This window comes from Sapajus apella, unplaced genomic scaffold, assembly GCF_009761245.1.
Source record: "Sapajus apella isolate SASKATOON/1434 unplaced genomic scaffold, GSC_monkey_1.0 scaffold108, whole genome shotgun sequence".
Classification (NCBI taxonomy): domain Eukaryota; kingdom Metazoa; phylum Chordata; class Mammalia; order Primates; family Cebidae; genus Sapajus; species Sapajus apella.
In genome coordinates this window covers 3,582,095-3,604,638 of record NW_022437048.1, presented here as the reverse complement: position 1 = coordinate 3,604,638, position 22,544 = coordinate 3,582,095, and the positions used below count along the sequence as shown (strand labels likewise).

General features: G+C 34.7%; 1 protein-coding gene across 1 annotated transcript in view; it reads left to right on the top strand.

Annotated features, from left to right (window-relative positions):
* Positions 1 to 431: 431 nt before the first annotated feature.
* Positions 432 to 22,544, top strand: part of LOC116537304 (transmembrane protease serine 11B) — a 30,146-nt gene continuing 8,033 nt past the window's right edge. The window contains exons 1-5 of the mRNA XM_032259374.1: positions 432 to 777; positions 3,146 to 3,314; positions 17,878 to 17,993; positions 22,087 to 22,202; positions 22,284 to 22,351. Of these exons, the coding sequence (XP_032115265.1) occupies positions 432 to 777; positions 3,146 to 3,314; positions 17,878 to 17,993; positions 22,087 to 22,202; positions 22,284 to 22,351 (815 nt within the window). The remainder of the gene's footprint in view (positions 778 to 3,145; positions 3,315 to 17,877; positions 17,994 to 22,086; positions 22,203 to 22,283; positions 22,352 to 22,544) is intronic.

Here is a 22,544-nt window from a genome sequence, read left to right as displayed (position 1 = left end):
GCATTCCTACCTATGCCGTGAGTAATCTATTTTCTATCCTTAGAGGAGATCCTAGTCTCTCTAGCCCTCGACAATTAACAAAGGAGGCTGAGGCAGAGTCACAGCTCTTTAAGAAGTAAGTGCACAAGGCTCAAATAAATAGAATAGATCCAGAAAAAACTTTAGACTTATTAATTTTTCCAACTCAGCACTCACCTACTGATGTTATTGTTCAAGAGCAAGACTTGGTGCAATGGCTTTTTCTTCCTCATACAAATTCAAGGACTGATTCCTTATTTGGATCAAACTGCCACTCTGATAGGAATGGGAGAACTCAAATTGTTAAATTACATGGATATGACCCTGGAAAAATTATTGTCCCTCTTACAAATACACAAATATAACAGGCCTTTATGAATAGTCTTACTTGGCAAATCCATTTAGCTGATTTCATGGGTGTTCTTGATAATCACTTTCAAAAAACAAAATTATTTCAATTTTTAAAATTAACTAATTGGATTCTCCCTACAACAATTAAATCTAAACCAGTTGAAGGTGCTGAAAATGTTTTCACAGACGGATCAAGCAATGGTAAAGCTTGTTATTCTGGGTCAAAAAGTAAAGTTTTTCGGAAACCGTATACTTCAGCCCAAAAAGCAAAGCTTGCAGCTGTAATTGAAGTCTTAACTGCTTTTGAGATGCCTGTTAATGTAACTTCGGATTCTTCATACATGGTTCATTCCACACAATCAATTGAAAATGCTCAGCTTCGATTTAATACAGATGAACAATTGATGAGTTTATTTACCCAGTTACAAATTGCAATTAGAAATAGAACGCACCCTTTTTACATCTCATATTAGGCTTCACACACCTCTTCTAGGACCTTTAACTGCAGGGAATCAAATGGCTGATTGCTTGGTTGTGACAGCATTGTTAAATGCTAAACATTTCACACTTTGACCCATGTAAATGCCTCTGGTCTTAAAGGAAGTTATAATATTACTTGGAGAAAGGCTAAAGCCATTATTCAACAATGTCCAACCTGTCAAATAATTCATACTCTGTCCTTTACAGGGAGTGTTAACCCTTGTGGATTAAAAGCAAACTGTCTTTGGCAAATGGATGTTACCCATGTTCCTTCTTTTAGAAAATTAGCATATGTACACATTTTTGTAAATGCTTTTTCTCATTTTGTTTGGGCAACCTGTCAAACTGGTAAACCATCAGCCTGTGTCAAGCAATATCTAATACAGTGTTTTGCTGTTTGGGAAATTCCCTCTTCCACAAAAACTGATAATGCCCTAAAATATGTTAGTCATTCTTTAGCAGCATTTTTAAAAAAATGGAACATTACTCATACTACAAGTATCCCATGTAATTCTTAGGGACAGGCTATTGTAGAACAAATACATCTTTCCCTTAAACAGCATTTGCAAAAATCAAAGGGGAAACAGTGAATATAGAACCCCACAAATGCAACTTAACTTAGCATTACTAACTTTAAATTTTTTAGGTTTGCCAAGATGAGGACAAATAACAGCACTGAACAACACCTGAATAAACAATCCACAGAAGAGAACTTAGGAAAATTAATCTGGTGGTGAGACCCATTAACAAAAGGTTGGGAAAAAGACAATGTAATAACATGGGGGAAAGGATTTGCTGTGTTTTTCCAGGTCCAAATCAACAACTGGTGTGGGTACCATCCAGACATTTAAAGCCTTATCATGAGCAGTGGTTATCACCATTACAGTGAGTACTCCTGAAGTTGGGGCAAAAGTAAAAGAAAATTTCACATACTGGGCATATATTTCTTTCCCTCCTTTATTTACATATGATTTCTGGTCTTAGCATTTTTTGTAATTATTGAGGAAATAAAACAACTATATTTTGCTCCTCAAAATCTAAATGCAGGCAAAATAAAGAGTGGTCCTCTAAGTTAAAAATATTAATTTGGGAAGATTGTGCTTTGGCAGAGGTTGAGGTGCTCCACAATAATTCCCATGAAATTGTAATTAATTGGTCCCCTAAGGGAATATTTAGCATTAATTGCACCAGTTAGCCCTCTTGTTGTGACACAGAATTACTTAAACACAAAAAGTAATAAGAGTTTTGAGTCAATACGCGCTGAAACAAATGTCCCTATTATTTGGAGAAATAGAGGCATGGTAGGATGACGACCAAAAATGATTTGGCCAAAGTTGGAAAATGAACAAAAAGAACGTTGGAAATCATGTATGGCCCTGAAACCAATAAAGGTCTGGGAAGGAAATTATATAGGATCCTGCTACAATCATTAGTATTCATTAGAATTTGTAAAAGATAAAAACTCTTTGGATTCAGAGCTGTGTCAGCTCTCCTTATCTTTTAGTAATGGGAAGGTTACAGATCAATTTTCTTTTCCCAGGTAACATGTCACAATTGTAAATTGTTTTCTTGAATTAATGCCTTATGTCTGACTCTTACTGGTAAGAGTCAAATTACTGGTAAGAGCCCAAGAGGGAATATGGCTACCAGTAAATCTATCTTGTCCCTGGGAAACATCCCCATCAGTACATATTCTTACTGAAATTTTACAAAAGGTTTGAAAATGTACCAGAAAATTCACTGCAACTTTAATTTTAATCATTGTGGGTCTGATTAGTTATGGCTACAGCCACTGTAGCAGGAGTGGTTCTGCATTTGTCAGAAAGACAGAAAAGTTTGTTAATAATTGACAGAAAAACAATACCTTGATGTGGAATTTCTCAAACTAAAATAGATCAGAACATAGCTAATCAGATTAATGATGTCTGACAAACTGTCGTATGGTTGGGAGATCGCATAAGGAGTTTAGAATATAGAATGCAACTGAAATGTGATTGGAATACTTCTGATTATCTGTGTTGCTCCCCACCTTTATAATGAATCAGAACATAAATGGAAAAAAGTTAAAAGACATTTAAAGTGTCATACTGGAAATTTATCTTTGAATACTGTAAAACTGAAAGAGCAGGTACTTCAAGCCTCTCAGGCACACCATTAATGCCAGAAACTGAAGTACTTGAAGGAGCCAATAATGGATTAGCAGCCATAAATCCTTTCAAGTGGATAAAAACACTGGAAGGTTTTGTGATTTCAATGATGACTGTGCTTTTAATCTGTGTTGTTTGTCTTTGTATAGCCTGCAGATGTGGATCCCGAATCCTGCAAGAAGTAGCCCACTTTGGCAAAGCTGCCCTTGCCTTTACTGCTTTGCAAAATCAAAAAGGAGGACATACTGGGAAAAGGCTCGAAACCTGTCATAAACAGGCCTTAAAGAAACTGGCCATAGACAAAATATCTATAGCACTGTAACATACTCGTGATGGCAGTGATGCACATTGCTGAGGTTGTTGGTTTACTGGAGTATGGGAAAGAAATACCTGTCCCATCCAGGGCAGAAGACCACTTAAAGGCATTCTGGAACCACATACAAACAATAGCATTAGTGACTGGTGCCCTAACTACCTGTTCCAGATGTAGGAGATATACGTGTCAGAGCCTGTATTTACTAGTGTTTCTTGCCACTAATAAAGAATGCTTTGTTCCCTGAGAAGAATGTTTTTAGTTAATCTATAAACTGCTGTAATGATGATTATCACTTGCTTGCTGTCAATAAATATGTGGGTCAAACTCTGATCAAGGGTCTCAGCTGGGAATGCTGAAGCCCCCTGATGTCCCACCTTTGCACTCTATCTTTGTGTCTGTTTCTTAATTCCTTCACTGCCGCCTGAGTTGGGGTCTCTATGACCGAGCTGGTCTTGGTAACCTAAAAACTACAAAATTTAAAGTTCTTTTAAAAAAGTAAAGGAGATTAAGAAGTGACCAGAGATATGTTCTTTATTATTATTATTATTATTATTTTATATTTTACTTTAAGTTCTGGGATACATGTACAAAATGTGCAGGTTTGTAACATAGGTATACATGTGCCATGGTGGTTTACTGCTCCTATCAACCCATTATCTAGATTTTAAGCCCTGCATGCATTAGGTGTTTGTCCTAATGTTCTCCCTCCCTTTGCCTCTCACCCCTCAACAGGCCCCAGTGTATGATGTTCCCCTCCCTGTGTCCATGGGATTCATTGTTAAACTCCCATTTATAAGTGAGAACATGTGGTGTTTGGTTTTCTGTGTCTGTGTTAGTTTGCTGAGAATGACGGTTTCCAGCTTCATCGATGTTCCTGTAAAGGACATGAACTCATTCTTTTTTATGGCTGCCAAATATGTGTTCTTAAGAAAATTGAGGAAGAAAGTATCTGGACAAAGAGAAAGTGGCCATCTGCATTATAACTAATAAAATAATTGAAAGCGTGAAACAACAGTTAAGACATTAAAAAGACTAAAAAAGAAATGTTGCATAAAATAACGTAAAATAGAAGAAAGTTATTAAGTTTTACCCTTTTAAAACTTCACTTATTTAGATAAAAGTCTTTTTTTCCTGACTTGATTTTGGCTCCATTCCCACTACCTTTTGTCTGGATGTCCTTAGACTGGCAACATTTAGACTACTGACAACATGTACCACACTCTAGAGTTAATCTTATTTTTTTTTCTTTTTTTGAGACAGAGTCTCACCCAGGCTGGAGTGAAGGGGCATGATCATGGCTTACTGCAGTCTTGACCACCTGGGCTCAAGCCAACCTCCTGCCTCAGCCTCCTGAGTAGGTGAGACTACAGGTATATGCCCCCACACCCAGCTAATTCTTGTATTTTTCTGTAGACACAGGGTTTTGTCATATTGCCAGGCTGGTCTCAAACTCCTGGATCCAAGTGATCCACCTGTGTTGGCCTTCTACCATGTTCCACCTAGAGTTGATCTTTCAGCTTTAACATTTAAATTTGAAATCATGTCATAAATTGCTGATCTCATACTGAATACATTTTTTACTTATATGTTAGAGAAATAATACATATAATTATCTCCTATGATGAAAAACAAAAGCCTGCTCACTGAAGAAAGTATCAGATGATGATGATGATGATGATTTGAGACAGAGTTTTGCTCTGTCACCAGGCTGGAGTGCAGTGGCGGCATCTTGGCTCACTGCAACCTCTGCCTCCTGGGTTCAAGCAATTCTGCCTCAGGCTCCCGAGTAGCAGGGACTACAGGTGCATGCCACCATGTCCAGCTAATTTTTGTATTTTTTAAAATAGAGACAGGGTTTCACCATGTTGGCCAGGATGGTCTTGATCTTCTGACCTCATGATCCACCCGCCTCAGCCTCCCAAAGTTCTGGTATTACAGGCGTGAGCCACCACACCTGGGAAAATCAGATTATTTTCTAGTGGTAAATATCTTCTTGTGATAAATAATATACAACCAGCCAATAAATAAGGTACTTGAGAACTATCTGTTAGCTACTAAAAGGTACAGATAAAAGTAAATATAGAAAATGATGGTTCACAATCATATTGTGTGAAGTAAGAGTACATGCTTTTCCCTTAGGCCTGCAACACCTTACTGACAGTGAATTTTTTGAGTTATTTCAATTCTCAATTAGCATATCATCCTGAATGGTACTCCCTACAAAGACATTTTCAAACAGAACTTCAAAAGTGTGGGAATTATTTGGACATGGTGACTCATGCCTGAATCTCAGCAATCTGGGAGGCTAAGGCAAGAGAATCACTTGAGCTCAGGAGTTCAAGACCAGCCTGGGCAAAATAGCAAAAACCCATCTCTACAAAAAATTACAAAAATTAGCTGGGTGTGGTGGTGTGCACCTGTAGTCCAAACTACTCAGGAGGCTGAGGCAGGAAGATCTCTTGAACCTGAGAAATTGAGGCTGCTGTAAGCCATGATTGTGCTACTGCATTCCAGCCTGGGCAACAGGTGTGAGACCCTGTCTCAAGAAAAAAACAGGTGGGAATTATTTATTGTGCATTTTCAAGTAACTGAAAGATTATAAATGGATTGTTTGTAACATAAAGAAAGGATAAATGCTTGCTGTGATGGATATCCCCTTTACCCTGTGGTGATTATTACGCATTATATGCTTGTATTTAACTATCACTTATACCCCATAATTATATACTCCTATTATGTACACACAAAATTTAAAAATTAAACAAACGTAAAGTGACTGTGGTCACATCACTCCAATCTCTGTCTTCACACTGCCTGCTCTTCTTTTGAAAATCTATTTATTGTCTCTTTACCTCTCCTTTATAAACACACTTGTGATTGGATTTAGAGCCCACAGAACAATCAAGAGTAATCTCCTTGAGTTAATGTTTGTATATAGTAAAAGGTAAGGATCCAGCTTGAATCTTTTGCATGTGGCTAGCCAGCTAACCCACGACCATTTATTGAATAGGAAGTCCTTTCTCCATTGCTTGTTTTTGTCAAAGCTACAATGAGATACCATCTCACACCAGTCAGAATGGCCATTTTTTAAAAAAGTCTAAAGACAACAGATGCTGGCATAAATGTGGAGAAAAAGGATATCTAATACACTGCTGGTGGGAATATAAATTAGCTCTGCCACTGTGGAAAACAATGTGGAGATTTCACAAAGAACTTAAGCAGAGCTGCCATTTGACCCAGCAATCTCACTACTGGTTATATACCCAAAGGAAATAGATCATTACACCAAAAAGACACACAAAAACTATTCACAATAACAAAGACATGGAACCAACCTAGGTACCCATCAATGGTGGATTGGATAAAGAAAATGTAATACATATATAGCATGGAATATTATGCAGTCACAAAAAAGAATGAAATCATGTCATTTGAAGCAATATTGATGGAGCTGGAGGCTGTAATCCTGAGTGAATTAACGCAGAAACAGAAAACCAAATACCTCATGTTCTCACTTACAAGTAGAAGCTAAACACCGAGCACACACAGGCACAAATGTGGGAACATTAGACACTGTGGACTACTCGAGGGGGCAGGATGGAGGTGGGTTGAAAAACGACCTATTGGGTAACATAATCACTACATGGGCTCAATATACTCATGTAACAAGCCTGCACATGTACTCTTGTATCTAAAGTTTAAAAAGTTATCCTTATGTTAAAATTCTTAATCAGATTTTCAAAGACCAGCCTTTTTATATTTCTTATAACACAGGTTCTAGAGATTAAGACCTGGTGTCTATAGGTGGCCACTTTATTTTTAGCATATGACACCTTCCATATGAATCCGTAATACACCCCATGAGATGGAGGCATAGTAGCGTACAATCTGATTTTAGAGAGCAGAGGGACAATGATTTGGAAGTGGCACTGAGGAGTGAGCAGTACACGAACTCCACCTATAGGGACAGCAGTAAAAGGAGTGGTAGGTAAACAACAGGCACCACATAAGAGGATGGCAATGAAGTCTGCATACTAGAGGAAAGGCAGGTTCCAGTTTAAGCAAGAATATGAAGAGGGTGTTTGGAGACAAGATTGAAGTCATAAAGAAGTTATAGAAAGCATACTGTGACTTCCAGAGAATGCCATATAGTAGGGTTTAGAGAGCCAGTGAAAGGAGTGAGAAGGACCTATATTAAAGAATGGGACTACCATGAATTGGGAGTTTAGAGGTTCCTGAGGTGAATGATATGAACAGAGAAAAAGGCAAAGTGGGATTCATCCTGAAGGCCTCCAAGGCAAGTTGTGGTGAGGGGTCTATAAAGTAGAATGTCAGGGAGAAGGGTGGGAGGCTTCCTAGGCATATAGGAAAAAAAGGAGGAAAATATTCAGATAAACTCAGTCAAATCCTTACTAACACTATATGGGAAAGAATAAGTTCCTTTGCAATTGTAAGTACTCATATATAACCTATGAATTTAGTAGTTTTGTTTTATTTAATTTGTAAAATTAATGATACTCTATACAATGTAGTTCTATATTTAAAAATAAATATGAAGGCAGTACTATATAATTTCCATTGTGTGCCATGAAAAATTGACTTTTTCCATAAGAAAATATATAGGTAGGACTTTAGATGATGCTACTAATGTGGAAATCAGAGCTTAAACCAACAAAAACCTGCTGCCTCAAGCGAGGTAATTTTGAGAGCATAATTAGGATCTCTATTTTAAAAATTATTTTAAGTGAACCAATATAAGCGTAAAGTAATAATTGCTTTCAATTTTTAGATTTGCCCAGTCATGCTTTTAGGAATTTGTTGTGGCTTTTTTCTCCTCAAAATTGATATTAGTGGGAAATGGTTTTCTTTTTTCTTTTTTTTTTCTTGAGATGGAGTTTTGCTCTTGTCACCCAGGCTGGAGTGCAACGGCGTGGTCTTGGCTCACTGCAACTTCCCCCTCCAGGGTTCAAGTGATTCTCCTGCCTCAGCCTCCCAAGTAGCTGGGATTACAAGTTCCTGCCACCATGCCCAGCTAATTTTTCTATTTTTAGTAGAGATGGCAGTTTTTCCATGTTGAGCAGACTGGTCTCAAACTTCTGTCCTCAGGTGATCCACCAGCCTTGGCCTCCCAAAGTGCTGAGATTACAGGCATGCACCACCATGCCTGGGCTGTGGTTTTCAATACCAAGTTTTCCTAGTTAAAAAAGTAAACTGTATTATCTCCACTCTCATATTCTTCTCATTTTAATATTAATCAAAATTCATAAACATTAGCTGTAATACTTCAGCAGTTTCATTTGTAAATACTCTTAGTAACTTAGGATGTAATTAATTTTACAAAAAGGCTGAAACTCATGAGACAGCAATTTCATCTCTATCAAAAGATTTTTATTAATGTTCATTATATTTACAAGAATTATCAAAGCATGTCAATCTTCTCTCAATGTCCTTAGTAGGAACAGATTATATGATCATCTGAAGCCAAGGAGACTATTAAAAAAAGAAAAATATTATATATCCAAGTTATAGTTTTAGTAACAATAATTACCAATGTGTAAAAATGATGTTTTAATATAAAAGATTTGTAGGAAGTAGGCAGTTATTCCAGAGCACTTGGATTTGATATACACATATTACTTGTAAAATCTCATGCTTATTGAGAAGAAAACCCAGGTTCCTTGAGAGTTTTCTTCTTATGAGTCATGCATTCCATAAACAGGGAATACATACCTCCCATTTTAAGTTAACTACATGACATCTTGGTCAGAAAGATAAGTTTCATGAGTTTGAAAAATATGAAGCAATTCCCTAGAGCTGGGTCATGATGGACACTACTAATAAGTTTGAGCTTCTGATTTTGCTATTTTGTGAAGTAGGTCCTATTAGAAGTGAGTGTATTAAGGTACAGTATAGTAAAAAAGTCGTCTTGGTTAATTCTTAGGGCAGTGAAACTACTCTATATGATACTATAATGGTACAAACATGCCATTATAAAACTGTCCAAACCATAGAATGTACAATACCTAGAGTGAATCTTAATGTAAATTATGGTCTCTGGGTGATCATGATATGTCAACTTAGGTTCAATAGTTGTAACAACCATACTGCTCTGATGGGGGATGTTGATTAACCGAGAAGGGTAAGCATGTGTGAGGGCAGAGAGCATGTGTGGAAAATCTTTGTACCCACAATTTAATTTTGCTGTGAACCTAAAACTGCTTTACGAAATGAAGTCTATTAAATATAATTAATAACTAAGCAAATAAATAAAGATGTCTGAGGATGAAAAAAAGGCCTCTGTTAGTTTGCTAGCCAATTTAACTCAAAATATCATTGCAAACAAAAAGAAAATAGCGCTAATAAGAACCAAATACTATGTAGAAATAAACAAGGAGAAGGGGTCTTTCTTTCCCTTCCATGTAGTGAGGATTGAATAATTAACCTGTTAGTGCTTATTAAGAACATGTAAAGTATGGAAACTAGCATAAAACATAAACCCTACACTCCAGGAACTTATAATCTATTTGGGTAAACAAATATGACACAAGTAGAAGAATATGTAATAATTAGTAATTATGAGATGTATGCAATTTGATCTCAGAAAATAATAAAATATATATGGGCCAGTGTTACTGTAGAAGATTCAGTTGTAAGTCTTAGGGTTGGTTTGAATAATTTTGAAGTATACCTAGATGTGAATGACACAGTAAAGATTTCAAAGACATAGAAACCCAGGAAGAGGAAGTACTGTCATGAGGTGGATAATCCCAGTTGCTACAGAGCATTTGATTAATTCTTACCCAAGTTGACACTGAAACTTCAGGTTGAATTGAAACAGAGACATACAGTCTGTGGGAGTGTTCTTGGAACAATTATATATTCTCTAACTCACTCATCTGAAGAATGATGATTCAACAAGACCATAAGCACAACATGATGGATGTGCTTTTCCTTTATAACTGACAAATCTTTTGTGGCCATGAAACTAAGGGGAGAAAGTGGCATAAACACTGACATTTTAGGCTTTGTTCAAGATGGAAGAAAGAATTATCCTGTTTCAGCAGCAACACTGCTTGCCCATGGAAAGTTAGAGAATCTTATTGGTCCACAGTGGCTATTTCTGATATTAGAGCAAATGAAAAGGAAGAATGGATGCATGTGAAATGATTGAGATTTAATACAAATACTTTACATATCAGTTTCAAATATGTAAGTTTTCTTTAACTTTAAAAAGTTAATTGACTATAAACATCAAAGAGCATCTTAATTAGTTATAGCTATTTGTACTATCTGCTTCAATAGATAAATTCTCAAATCTTAATGAGCTGGTAAAAGAAAAGTTTATTTCAGGTTTATGCAAAGTCCAAAATGTGGTATCTCCGAAGGGCAAGCAGCTCTCCTTATTGTGGTACCATATTAGTTTTGGCAACTTGCCTTACATATATACGTAAATTTTCAAATAATTTACAATAAAATACTTTCCAGCTTGTTTTATAAGGCTAACATAATCTCAGTTGTGAAACTTAACAATGACAATAAAAGACAGAAAAAATTATGTCATTCTCTCTCAGAGGTATGTATCAAAAAAATCTTAAAATATTAGCATATGAAACCCAATGATATATAAAATGTGTCATAAATTGCATTTAAGTTGAGGTTATTCCAGAAATGCAAGGTCGGTTTAACATCTAAATATGAATAAATGTGGATCACAACAATCATAAGATAAAAGTAGGCATGATTATTTCAATAAACGGAGACAAAAGGATTTGGTCAAATTCAAGCTCTATTATAAAAACTTAGAAAACAAAAAACAAGAGAATTTCTTTAATTTGATAAAGTGACAGCAAACATCCTACTTAGTAGTGAAATACTAAAAGCCTTTCTCTGAAATTGGGAAAAAAGCAAAGAATGCATGCTAACACCATTCCATTAAATAGTGTACTGGAGTTCTATGCTATAGCAAAAAAAAAAAAAAAAAAAAAAAAAAAAATCATTTAATCAAGTTCATAACAAAATAAAAAATGTAAGCAATGGAAAAGAAGTAACACTTTTTATGCAGATGACAAGATGATGTACGTGTATACTAAAAATCTGAAAGAATGTTCAAACAAAAAATAAATATCACTAAATTAATCAGTTTTCTTGTTATACAGAAATCAATTGTATCTCAATATGCTGGCAACAAATGTAACACAAAATTTAAAGAATGATGCCATGTATTATGACACAGGAAAAATTAAACACATAGATTAAATCTAGGGAAACATGTATGACTTCTATCCAGATATTGAGAAAAATTAAAGAAAATTTAAGTGGACGAATATACATCAAGTTCATGGATTGGAAGCTTTACTATTTTAAGAAGTCAATTATCCTCCAATTTATCTGTACATTCAATGCAATATCAGCAGAATTCTAGAGATTTCTCTTTAGAAATTGATCAGATAGTGTTAAGATTTAGAACTAAATGCAATGGATTGAAAATAGCCAAGACAACAATGAACAAGAAAAATAAATATGGACTTACATTACCAGTTATCAAGATCTTTTATAGCTTCAATAATTAAAGGAGTGTGATATGGCACAATAATGGTAAAATTAAAATCCAATAAAAAAATAAATACTTCTCTAATCCTACTTCATCATGTACACAAAAATAAATTCTATGTGAATTATTACTCTAAGTGCAAATGGTAACTCATTAAAATTTCTGGAAAAAAACATGGGGGAGTATCTTTGTGAAAAGAAAGAATTCTTAGACCACACACAGGTATACATAAAACCCTAAACTCAAAAGCAAGATTGATAAATTAAAATTAAGACATTGTGTTCTTTAAAAGTTACTGTTAAAGCATTCTAGTAATGGCAAACTACTTGATATTGAAACCTGCTAGGGTTGATAATTATAAACTTCCAAAAAATATAAAAATTAACCATATGAAGGCAGTGGAGAATGACAAAAAATAAAAAAAATCAGAAACTGAAGGAAAGTCAATCCAAGAAAGGAAGGAACTATGCTGACTGAAATTTGGAAATCTTAATATTTATAGACAACATAATCATCTATATAGAAAATTCAAAGTATCTAAAGACAACTGTTAATTTTAGTACAAACTAAACACACTTGCTGGGCATGCTACCTACTAATATCAATCAGTAACATTTCTACACACTAGCAATAAATAATTAGAAAATTTAACAGGAAAAATATTATCCATGACTGCGAGAACAATTTCAGAGAAATAAAGGTAAAAAAGATGTGCCTTATATCACTTTATGAGTAAAATGACAAAACAAAATTAATGAATAAATAGAAAGATATATCATGTTAATGAACAGTTAACAATATAAGATGTTGAATCTTTCCAAACTATTTTGTGAGATAAATAGAATTTCTATCAAAATCTCAAAATATCTTCTTGGAACTTAAAAATGGGACTTAATAAGCTAGCTGATCCTCTAAGCACATGACAGAATAGAAGGTTAAGAATTACTAATATAAATCTGGAGAAAAGATTGAGAAAACATAAGCTCTCAAAAATCATGACCTATTGTAATCTGTAGTAGGGGTTGGAAAACCACAGCCCATGGACCAAATCTGACTCACCACCTGCTTTTATAAGTAAATACTAGAAAACAGCTATGCCCACATGTATTTTTTTACTTAGTATTTTTGGCTATTTTTGTGCTGCAATGGTAAAATTTAATAGTTGCAATGGAGACCGTATGGCCTACAAAGCCTCAAATGTTTACTATCTGGTGCTTTACAGAAAATGCATGGGAACTCCTGATCTATGGGTATTAAAACTATTTAATATTGACAGAAGGAAAGATTAATAGACGAATGGAACAGAATAGAGAGCTAAGAAATACGCAGATTGTTTTGTATATGACATAGGAGGTATTACACATCAGTAGAGAAAAGATGAATTCTGCAATAAAAAGGCCTTGGAAAACAGGCTATTAGTAAAAAATAATTTAAAATTAAGAAAATATAAAATTAAATTATCATTTCATGTCATTACAAAATTCTTGAATTTTTGTAAGACCTGAACATAAAAAAGTAACTTTAAATTTTAGATGAAAAGAAATGAAAACATCAAAGAAATCAAGGTGATTAAGATTTTTTAACATTTTATGGTTCATAGCACAAAATATAAGGGAAAAATATGATCAACTAAACTGCTAAGAATAAGAAAATCCCCTGTAGATGAAAAAAATCTTCTTACACAATGCAATGTCAAGCTGCACCCTAAGAACAGGTGATTAATAAATAGGTGAACATAACTGGTTAATATCCAGTATAATGATACATTAATATCCAGAACATATAAGGAACTCACATATATCTATTAGAAGAAAAGATTAGCAACTCATTAGAAAAAGAATAACACTACATTTTTTTTCTTACCATATGCTGCCTGTTGAAGAAAAGCTAAACTTAGAATTCTCAAAAGAGAAAATACAAATTCCCTCAAAATATGTGAAATGATTATTCTCACAGGTAATTAAGGAAAAGCAAATGCAAACCACAATGAAATAGAATTTCATTTGCATGAGAATGATGGCAACATTTTTCATATTATAATTGACATATTGTAAAAAGACATTTGTCAGAAACTTTTAACTAGTTATAGTTTGCTTCAATTAAGAAGGGACAAGCCAGTATAATGGAATTGGTAAAATCAGAGTTAGGATTATCCCTGTATGCCACAAAGCTGTTTCCTGGGTATACATTTTAGGTGACCAAACTGGGCTATAGTTTTTTCTATATCATCAAGTCAAGGAAATTTGTCATTCTTGGGATGACTCCTATCTTGAAACTTTGAAACTATAGAAATGTGACAGTCATTAACACTTGTCAGACAAGTTTCATCTTAGTTGTTCTCTACATCTTACCCAGCCTATAAAAACCAAGCAACCAACACTGAATATAGCACAGAAGTCAAAAGCTACATCAGAAGGTTCTAACTTTTATCATCACTATTACCAGCATCATCATCAACATTACCTTCATCATCATCACTGCCGCCATTATACCTGATACTGCCACAACAATTAGAACATTATGTACAGGTAAAGGGATTTCATTGGGGAGAGTAAGTTTGAAAAATTTAGCAACTTGCCATTAAGTGTGTTCTAGTATTTTGTTAATTGGTTGCTTTTTATAATTTAGTTTTTATTTCTGGACACTGTCAAGAAACACTTGTTGAGGTCTAAAGACCCTTTGAAGTCTCTGGGAAAGTTTCCGAAAGTTAAAAAAAATAATAATTCAGCAAAATTTTGCTTACTGACAAAAAATATAAATATACAATTGATCTGAAATCTTGAGAAAATGAGGCATAAGATTTCTTTTATAATCACGCATAAGAACACTACCATTTTCATTCTCTATTAATGTAACTGAAATCAAATTTTATAATATTAAAAGGTTTCCTTGGGAATAATAAAACTATAAATGCCATTATAGATTTTGGAATAATGTACTTTACATTATAGATTCTGAATTAGCAACTGGCAAACTGCAGGTTCTTCTCAAATCTTCATAAATTTTCAAATGAGTTCCTTTCTGTGGACTCTCCTTTTTCCAAAGTTCCAGGAGAAACTGAGGATAGAGGCTGTTACCCATTTGATTATTACACTTCTTTGCTCCTTATGCAAAATGTTCATTCTAATGATTTAAAGTTTTCTAAAGTTTCATCTCTCTAAAATTTGGAGAATTTTGCACCAGAATCATGCTTTAACACTTTTCATTATGTGAGAGAATTCAGTTGCATATAATTCAAATGGTTTATAAATACAGTTCTAATAAATGAAAACCATATATTTTTTAATGCTTTGCTGTTTAACTCCTAAAGCAATGCCCAAAAGTGGCTAAAAGGAAATCTAACCTAGAAAGTGATACTTGGCATGGACTGTAAGGAAAGACTTATAATGAGATTGTTTTAAAATCATAGGTAATGTACTTACCATCATTTTGATTAACATCATTATTGCAAGTTGATTAAGGCAAATAGTTATGCTAGAATGGCAATGAGCTTTACTTTGTTTTTTTGCCCTGAGAAGCAATCAGGTTCAAGTGATTTTTGTGCCTCAGCCTCCCAAGTAGCTAGGACTACTTGGTGCTTGCCACCACACCCAGCTGATTTTTGTGGTTTTTGGTAGAGATGGGGTTTCACCATGTTGGTCAGGCTGATCTCAAACCCCTGACCTCAAGTGATCTGCCTACCTCAGCCTCCCAAAGTGCTGGGATTACAGGCATGAGCCACTCCAGGTAGCCAGCAATGAGCTCTTACTTGAAGTAGATTAATTTTAAAGGTGAGGCAATTATAGTTTAGTTAAGCACGTGAAGTTGGTTAAATTCCTTGAAGATTCATTTTTAACCTATTTTCTTTGCTAAATGAAGGATTCATTTTGTAATGCAAATGCCTACCTTTGGAAAAAACTTGGCCAAAAATTAATTTGGTAAATGAGAGTAAACTGTTTCATGAATGGACTTTTTTTGATATTTAGAACATCATTTTAACAAGTGCAGCTATTATTCAAAAATAGTAATAAATTCCTAGAGGCTATGAATCACATTTAGAGGAAGGGTTGCATTAATCACAAAGTTTCTGTAATCTTTAGATATAAAATAATATTTTAAATTATTTTTGACAAGAGAAAGCCATGTGAGGGGGAAAATGTCATATCAGAGCTGTAGTTAATAATATGTATTTTTCAGAAATCTTCAGAGCATCGAAAAGGAGCTTTTAGAGAAAAACCTCTTTTAAGCTGTAAAGCAGAGATTATTTTGAAACCACCTCAGAACTTAGAATAATTATGTAGTCTACATAATGTTTAGTCTCTTAGGCTAATATGCATGTCTCGAAAAGACTAAGCTACCAGATTGTTATAACTAGCTAATCCAAAACAAATTTGAGACCTTACTGTCACAGTGCAGTTTTACAGTCATTAAAAGAAAAATGTTATCAAATATTAATAAAGTTATAAATACTGTATTAAAAACTCTATGCCTGAATAGGCTTTTTTTCTCCGAGGCTGATATTAAACAACAGAATTCTGGTATGAAAACATACATGGAATATGTCTGAAATAAGGAGTTTCTTTGAAGAGTTTTCACAAATAATGTTGGTTCTGGGAAACACTAATTAACAAGTCAAGAGAGACAAAGAGGTATAAGGAAGCGGTAGGATTAAGAATGCAAAATAGGCTGAAGAGGAAACAAGATTGGGTGGAGTTGCACAGTTGTATAAGGTAATGCTAAAAACAAAAACAAAAACTTATCTGCCTAGAAGTCAATTGGTTCTGGATGGGATGAGAACAAAAAGGTTCACATATTAATAGGGAATATGTAATTCACCAAATATGTTCCCTTATTACAAACGCTTCTGTTTTGGAAGGTTTATTTAGAACGTTGCAGACTAGAGAGATTGAGGAAACAACTGAGGATGTTTTGAATTTGAAAACATGAATGTTTATGTTACAGCCTTTCCTCCAATGGACAATTATACAACATCATCTCTCAAGATGTGAAAAATAAGTAGGGTCCCAACTTTATGTAGATTAAGCTTAGTGTGGCCATATAATGTAACTATAAACTGCTTATCTGTAGATGCTGAACTACCATATTTTCTAATTCTCTTTCATCTAATTGATTGATAATAAAACTAGCTTATCTATTAATTTATATTATGCAAATAATTTACATTTGTTGTAGAAACATTCTTGAAAATAGGCTCGGAGCAGTGCCTCGCACTTGTAATCCCAGTACTTTGGGAGGCTGAGGTGGGCAGATTGCCTGAGCTCAGGAGTTAGAGAACAGCCTGGGTAACATGGTGAGACCCCTGACTCTATTTAAAAAATATAAAAAATAGCTAGGTGTGGTAGTACATGCCTGTGGTCCCAGATACTCAGGAGGCTGAGGTGGGAGGCTCACTTGAGCCCAGGGGGCAGAGGTTGCAATAAGCTGAGAATGTACTACTGTACTCCAGCCTGGGTGAGAGTGAGATCCTGTCTCAAAAAAAAGAAAAAGAAAAATTAGAAAATACAGTTAAAAGTAAATTAAAAAAACCTATAATTTTGTTACATAGCAATTACTACAGTTGATGTCATGGTATTTCCTTCCACATTTATCAAACTTTTAATTGAAACTTGTTATATTATGTATTTAATTGTGTCTATAAGTCTTTGTATGTCCATGTGCATGATATGACTATAGTTTACAAAAATACAATCAGACTACAACTAATGTTTTGTAATCTGCTTTAATTTAAAAAATAAAAACAAGAAGTAGATTTTTCTTCAGCAACGTGAGGACACAAATCACGTCTATTTTGCTCACTGATATATTTCCAGCAACTAACCTGGGCTCAACAGTAATTTGTTAAGTGAATGAGCCTGAGAGTCTGCCCTCTTTGAGGCATTTGAGATTTCTGTGTTTTCAACTAGCATAAAGGACTAATGTGTCGATTATAATTCATGTAGCGTGAATTGAAAGAGAGGCAGGTAGATTTAGATTGTTATTATCTGATTTGAACCATTTTTTTTTCTCTTTCATAGGCACAGCATACCTTCCCAAAGATCTTGGCCACTATGGACTACAATCCTTATTTTTCTTGGAGTGGCGGCAATCTTGGGAGTAACTATTGGTCTTCTTGTTCATTTTCTGGCAGTTGGTCAGTATTGATTATTTTCAATTTTCATCCTTGTTATAAATCTTTTAGTTTTAAAAATTGACAAGAAACAACATGAATATTAAATTTCTTCTTGGGAGTTTTCTTATTTACTTACTATTTTATTTCAACATAGCTTATTTTGACTCAGAAGTTTATAAGGTTTTTTGAATCAGAGGCCTCCTTATAAAGTATATCACCAACTATGACGATATGAGCAAGACTGAAATATTCAATACATTGATATCAGCATTCATTGTCATTAAAGGAGCTTATAGTAGTCTTGTAGTTGAATTGTTACATCCTGTAGTAAATATATTCCAAACTTTAGAAATTCCTTCTCTTCTTGACTCACTTCTGCTATTGGTTATTAAGATATGATGAGTAAGCAGCAACGAAAAATCTACAAATAACTCTTTTGTTAGTAGATAGTCAAGCATGGTTGAATGGCTAAATGTTTGTATAAACATGGCTTTATTTTTAAAACTTTTATTAACAGTTTACTCACAAAACTTAGTTTCCAATTTATTTTTACCTGTCTGAAAAATAAGTCCTTAAACTTGTGTAATTAATGTTTTAAAATAAATTTGACATCCATTATTTCACTTTATCTTCACAACAATCCTGTGAGCTAGAAATGAAAGGTTTTACTATCCTTATTTTCACATACAGTACACTGAGGCTCAGAAAAGTCAAGTGACTTGCTTGATAGCACAGCTTTTAAGTAGCATAGCTCACTTAAAAGCTTAATATTAATATACTTAATAGTTTGAGTAATTATACTACTTTATCATGATTTTTCTAAGTTTTATATCTCTGAAATATATAACCCCATACAAGAATGCAATGTAGACAAATTTTGGCTGACTTAGCAAAAATTCCACTGCTTCTTTCAACCTGGCTTCTTTTCCTTTGTTTCTCCTCAGTCCTCTTAAGTCCTGTCTTTCAGAAGAGTGGTAGGTGCTCATTCTCCTGTCTGCCATATCTATCCATGAAATTTTCAGAATCTGTATCGTTCTTTTCCTCTACTCATTAAAAATGAGCAGAGGAAATCTCTCTTTTCCTCTACTCATTAAAAAATAACATTCTTCACATAATTTCCTTAAGGACAGTGCTCTGAGTTTTCAAAATCAAGCCCTTGTGAATAAATCTTTTTTTTTTTTCAAAATACAGTTTGCATCTTAACAGGTTCCCTTTCTGGGGAAGCAATGCCTTAATGGAAAGGAGTGGTACAAAGGGGAGCTACAGCACCCTGGCTGGAGCAGGAGGTGCATGGGACAAGAATTCACCCTTGAATGTCTCTACATGGTCAACCACACACTATTTCAGATATAAGGCTAGAGCAGCTTAAATTACTTAAATTACTTGAACTGTACTACTTGTGGAGTAAAAATGGATACAGGCTCTATGGTAAATGTTGTTTGAAGTCAGTTTGAAAGATGGGTTTGCTCTAGGACTCTGGCTTAGGAACAAATATGATATTTGTTAATATTGAGAACAACTTAAGCTGTATAACAGCTATTGTAATCTCTCATTTGATTGGTATGAAATTAGCTGGATGACAGGTATTATAATCCCTCATTTCAGTGGTATGAAATTAGTTTCCCTGTCTAAATACGTCTATTATTTCTCAATCAACTTTTTTAAACTTTTGAGTTGAGTTTCCACTTTTTAGGTTAATTCAGAGATAAGTATTTCACAAAGATCATTATTCTAGAAATGACTTTGGTTCATCTCTTTCTCAACTGTTTTACTTAACAATGCTATTTCCGAAAGCTTACATGCACATGTATAAACAATTTCATAATCCTTCATATAGTTTATCTAATAGTTCCAAACCCTAGCTTCTTCTCAGAATCACCTGTCGAGCTCTTTTGAAGTAGTATTCATTCCCTAGGCCCTACCCTTAGGTTAGCTGATTCAGCTGGACTGGGGCAGGACCTTCCATGCATGCCCTTTGGAAGATTATGATGTATAGGTAGTGTTACAATCTATTAGTATAAAGCAGTGTTTTAGAGAGGTAATAAAATATGCCTATCTTAAGAAAAAAGACTTAATAAACTTTGAAATGGAGGGCAGTTTACTATATAAAGATTACTATTGCTATGTCTGCAAAACTGAAAATCACTGACCACAGTATAGAATATACAATAGATTCCTATTCAGTTTACCTAAATAATTATATTAGCTCAAGCTACCCTAACAAAATCCACAGACTGGCTAGGTTAAACAGTAGACATTTTTTTTTTTTCTTTTTTCACAATCTTAGAGACTGGATGTTTAAGACCAATGTGCTGGTTGGTTTCTGGAGAGACCTCTTTTCCTGACTTGCAAATAGCTGAATTCTCATTGTGCCTTTCCGTGACCTTTCCTCTGTGTGTATTTTGGGAGATGGAGTGAAGTGAGTGTGTGTTAGGGAGAGATCTGGTGTCTTTCTCTCTTCTTGCAAAGACAGTAGTCCTATTAGATTCGTGTCTCACCCTTATGATCTCATTTAACCATAATTCCCCCATTTAAGATCATGTCTCCAAACATAGTCACACTGGTGTTTAGGGGTTCAATATGTGAATTTTGGAAGGGACACATTCCATCCATAACAATAATCAAGCAAAAATTAATTTTAAAATGGCATCTTAAACTGATAAAATTCTTCAGTAAAATTATAACTGGAATCAGAAATCTAAACATCATGGTTTCTCTGAATCTGGGCATGACTTTTGAGACTTTTGACAAGTTAATCTACCTACTTGTAAATATCCTGGTTCAGTATTGTGGATTTAACACAAAGTTAGCAGATTCTGATTCTAATTATTTACTTTAGTTAATTTGGTGACACACTTCACAGATGAAAATGATAAAATAGTAGAAAGAAGAGGGTCTTGGAGTACTTAACCAAAACAGGATATGGCTTCATATTAGTTCCTTTTTTTTTTTTTTTTTTAAAGATGGGGGCTTCACTCTGTCACCTAGGCTGCAGTGCAGTGGTGCAATCACAGCTCAGTGTAGCCTTGAACTCCTGGGCTCCAGCAATTCTCCCACTTCAGCTTCCTCCATAGCTGGGACTACCAGCACATGCCACTGTGCCCAGCAAATTTTTAATATTTTTTGTAGAGACAGGGCCTCACTTTGTTGCCCAGGCTGATCTTGAACTCCCAGACTCAAGCAATCCTCCTACCTCAATTTCAAAAAGTGCTGGGACTATATGCATGCTCCATCACATTTGGGTGGTTCCTATTTTTAAAAGGCTTGACGTTTTTTAAATTATGGTGACCTAATGTATCAGGTGAAGCAGTTTATATTTGGGGAAAGGAAAAGACAGGGATGTGAGACCTTGTGACTCACACCAAGCACCACCCATCATATACCGTAGGGAAATAAAAGGTCACCATGGAGTCCTCCAGCAATAACCTCAAGGAATGGAAACCAGGCCGACAGGCAAAGGGCATGCAAAAAGGTACAAGACAGTGTATATCATCCAGAAAGTGAAGGGTGACTGATGTTTATATGTTTCCTGTATCAGACATGCTTAGAAACATAATTGGGTAATTGCTAGGCTGATTTTAGACTATACATATAAAAGTGTTTCATCTTTACTGCATACTCAGGTGGATTGTTAGTGGCATTGCTGTTTTGAGGAGGGTACTGAGAGTATATCTGGACTTAGCAGGACAGTAATCTCTATTGTCACATAAAAGAGAAAGGGGGGGTCATTGAATGAATGATGTGAAGTTGCCATTTCTAGAATAAATGATTGTTCATTCCCCTCCTTTTTCTCTCTCCCTTGGATTATTTCTAAAGCTGGGTTGAATGTTGAAAGAGAGGTATAAATGGTTTTAAAGCCACTTCCCTCCATCCCGTCATCACCTACACTAGGTATTTCTCCTAAGGGGATTCCTTTCCAATCTCCACAGCCCCTACTATCCCTTCCCTAGCCCCCCATACCCCAACAAACCACCATGGCATGTGTATACCTATGTAACGATCCTGCAAGGTTTGCACATATACCCCAGAACTTAAAGTAAAATTATATATATGCTTGAAAAAAAAGCCACTTCCCACTTTAAAATTCTTTGAGTTTCTTTTTTTAATTTCACAGACAAGATTTACTATTATCAAGGTGATTTTCATATTTCTGGAGTCACATACAATGATAATTGTGAAAATGCAGGTTCACAAGCCAGCACAAATCTAAGCAAAGATATTGAGACTAAGGTAAATCAGAGATTTCTTTTATTAATTTTATCATAAATTTGATTGAAACATACATGGTGACTCTTTTTTTCTTTTTGTCAGATGTTAAATGCATTTCAAAATTCCGGCATATATGAGGAATATGTCAAATCTGAGGTCATTAAACTTCTGTAAGTACAAGTTTATTCAAGATTTTATGAAAGTAGGTGATAGATCATATAACCTTGACTTTAGATAACAATAACAAAAAAAAAGGAAAAGAGAAAGAAAGGAAAGGAAAGGAAAGAAAGGAAGGAAGAAAGGAAAGAAAGAGAGAGAAGGAAGGAAGGAAGGAAGGAAGGAAGGAAGGAAGGAAGGAAGGAA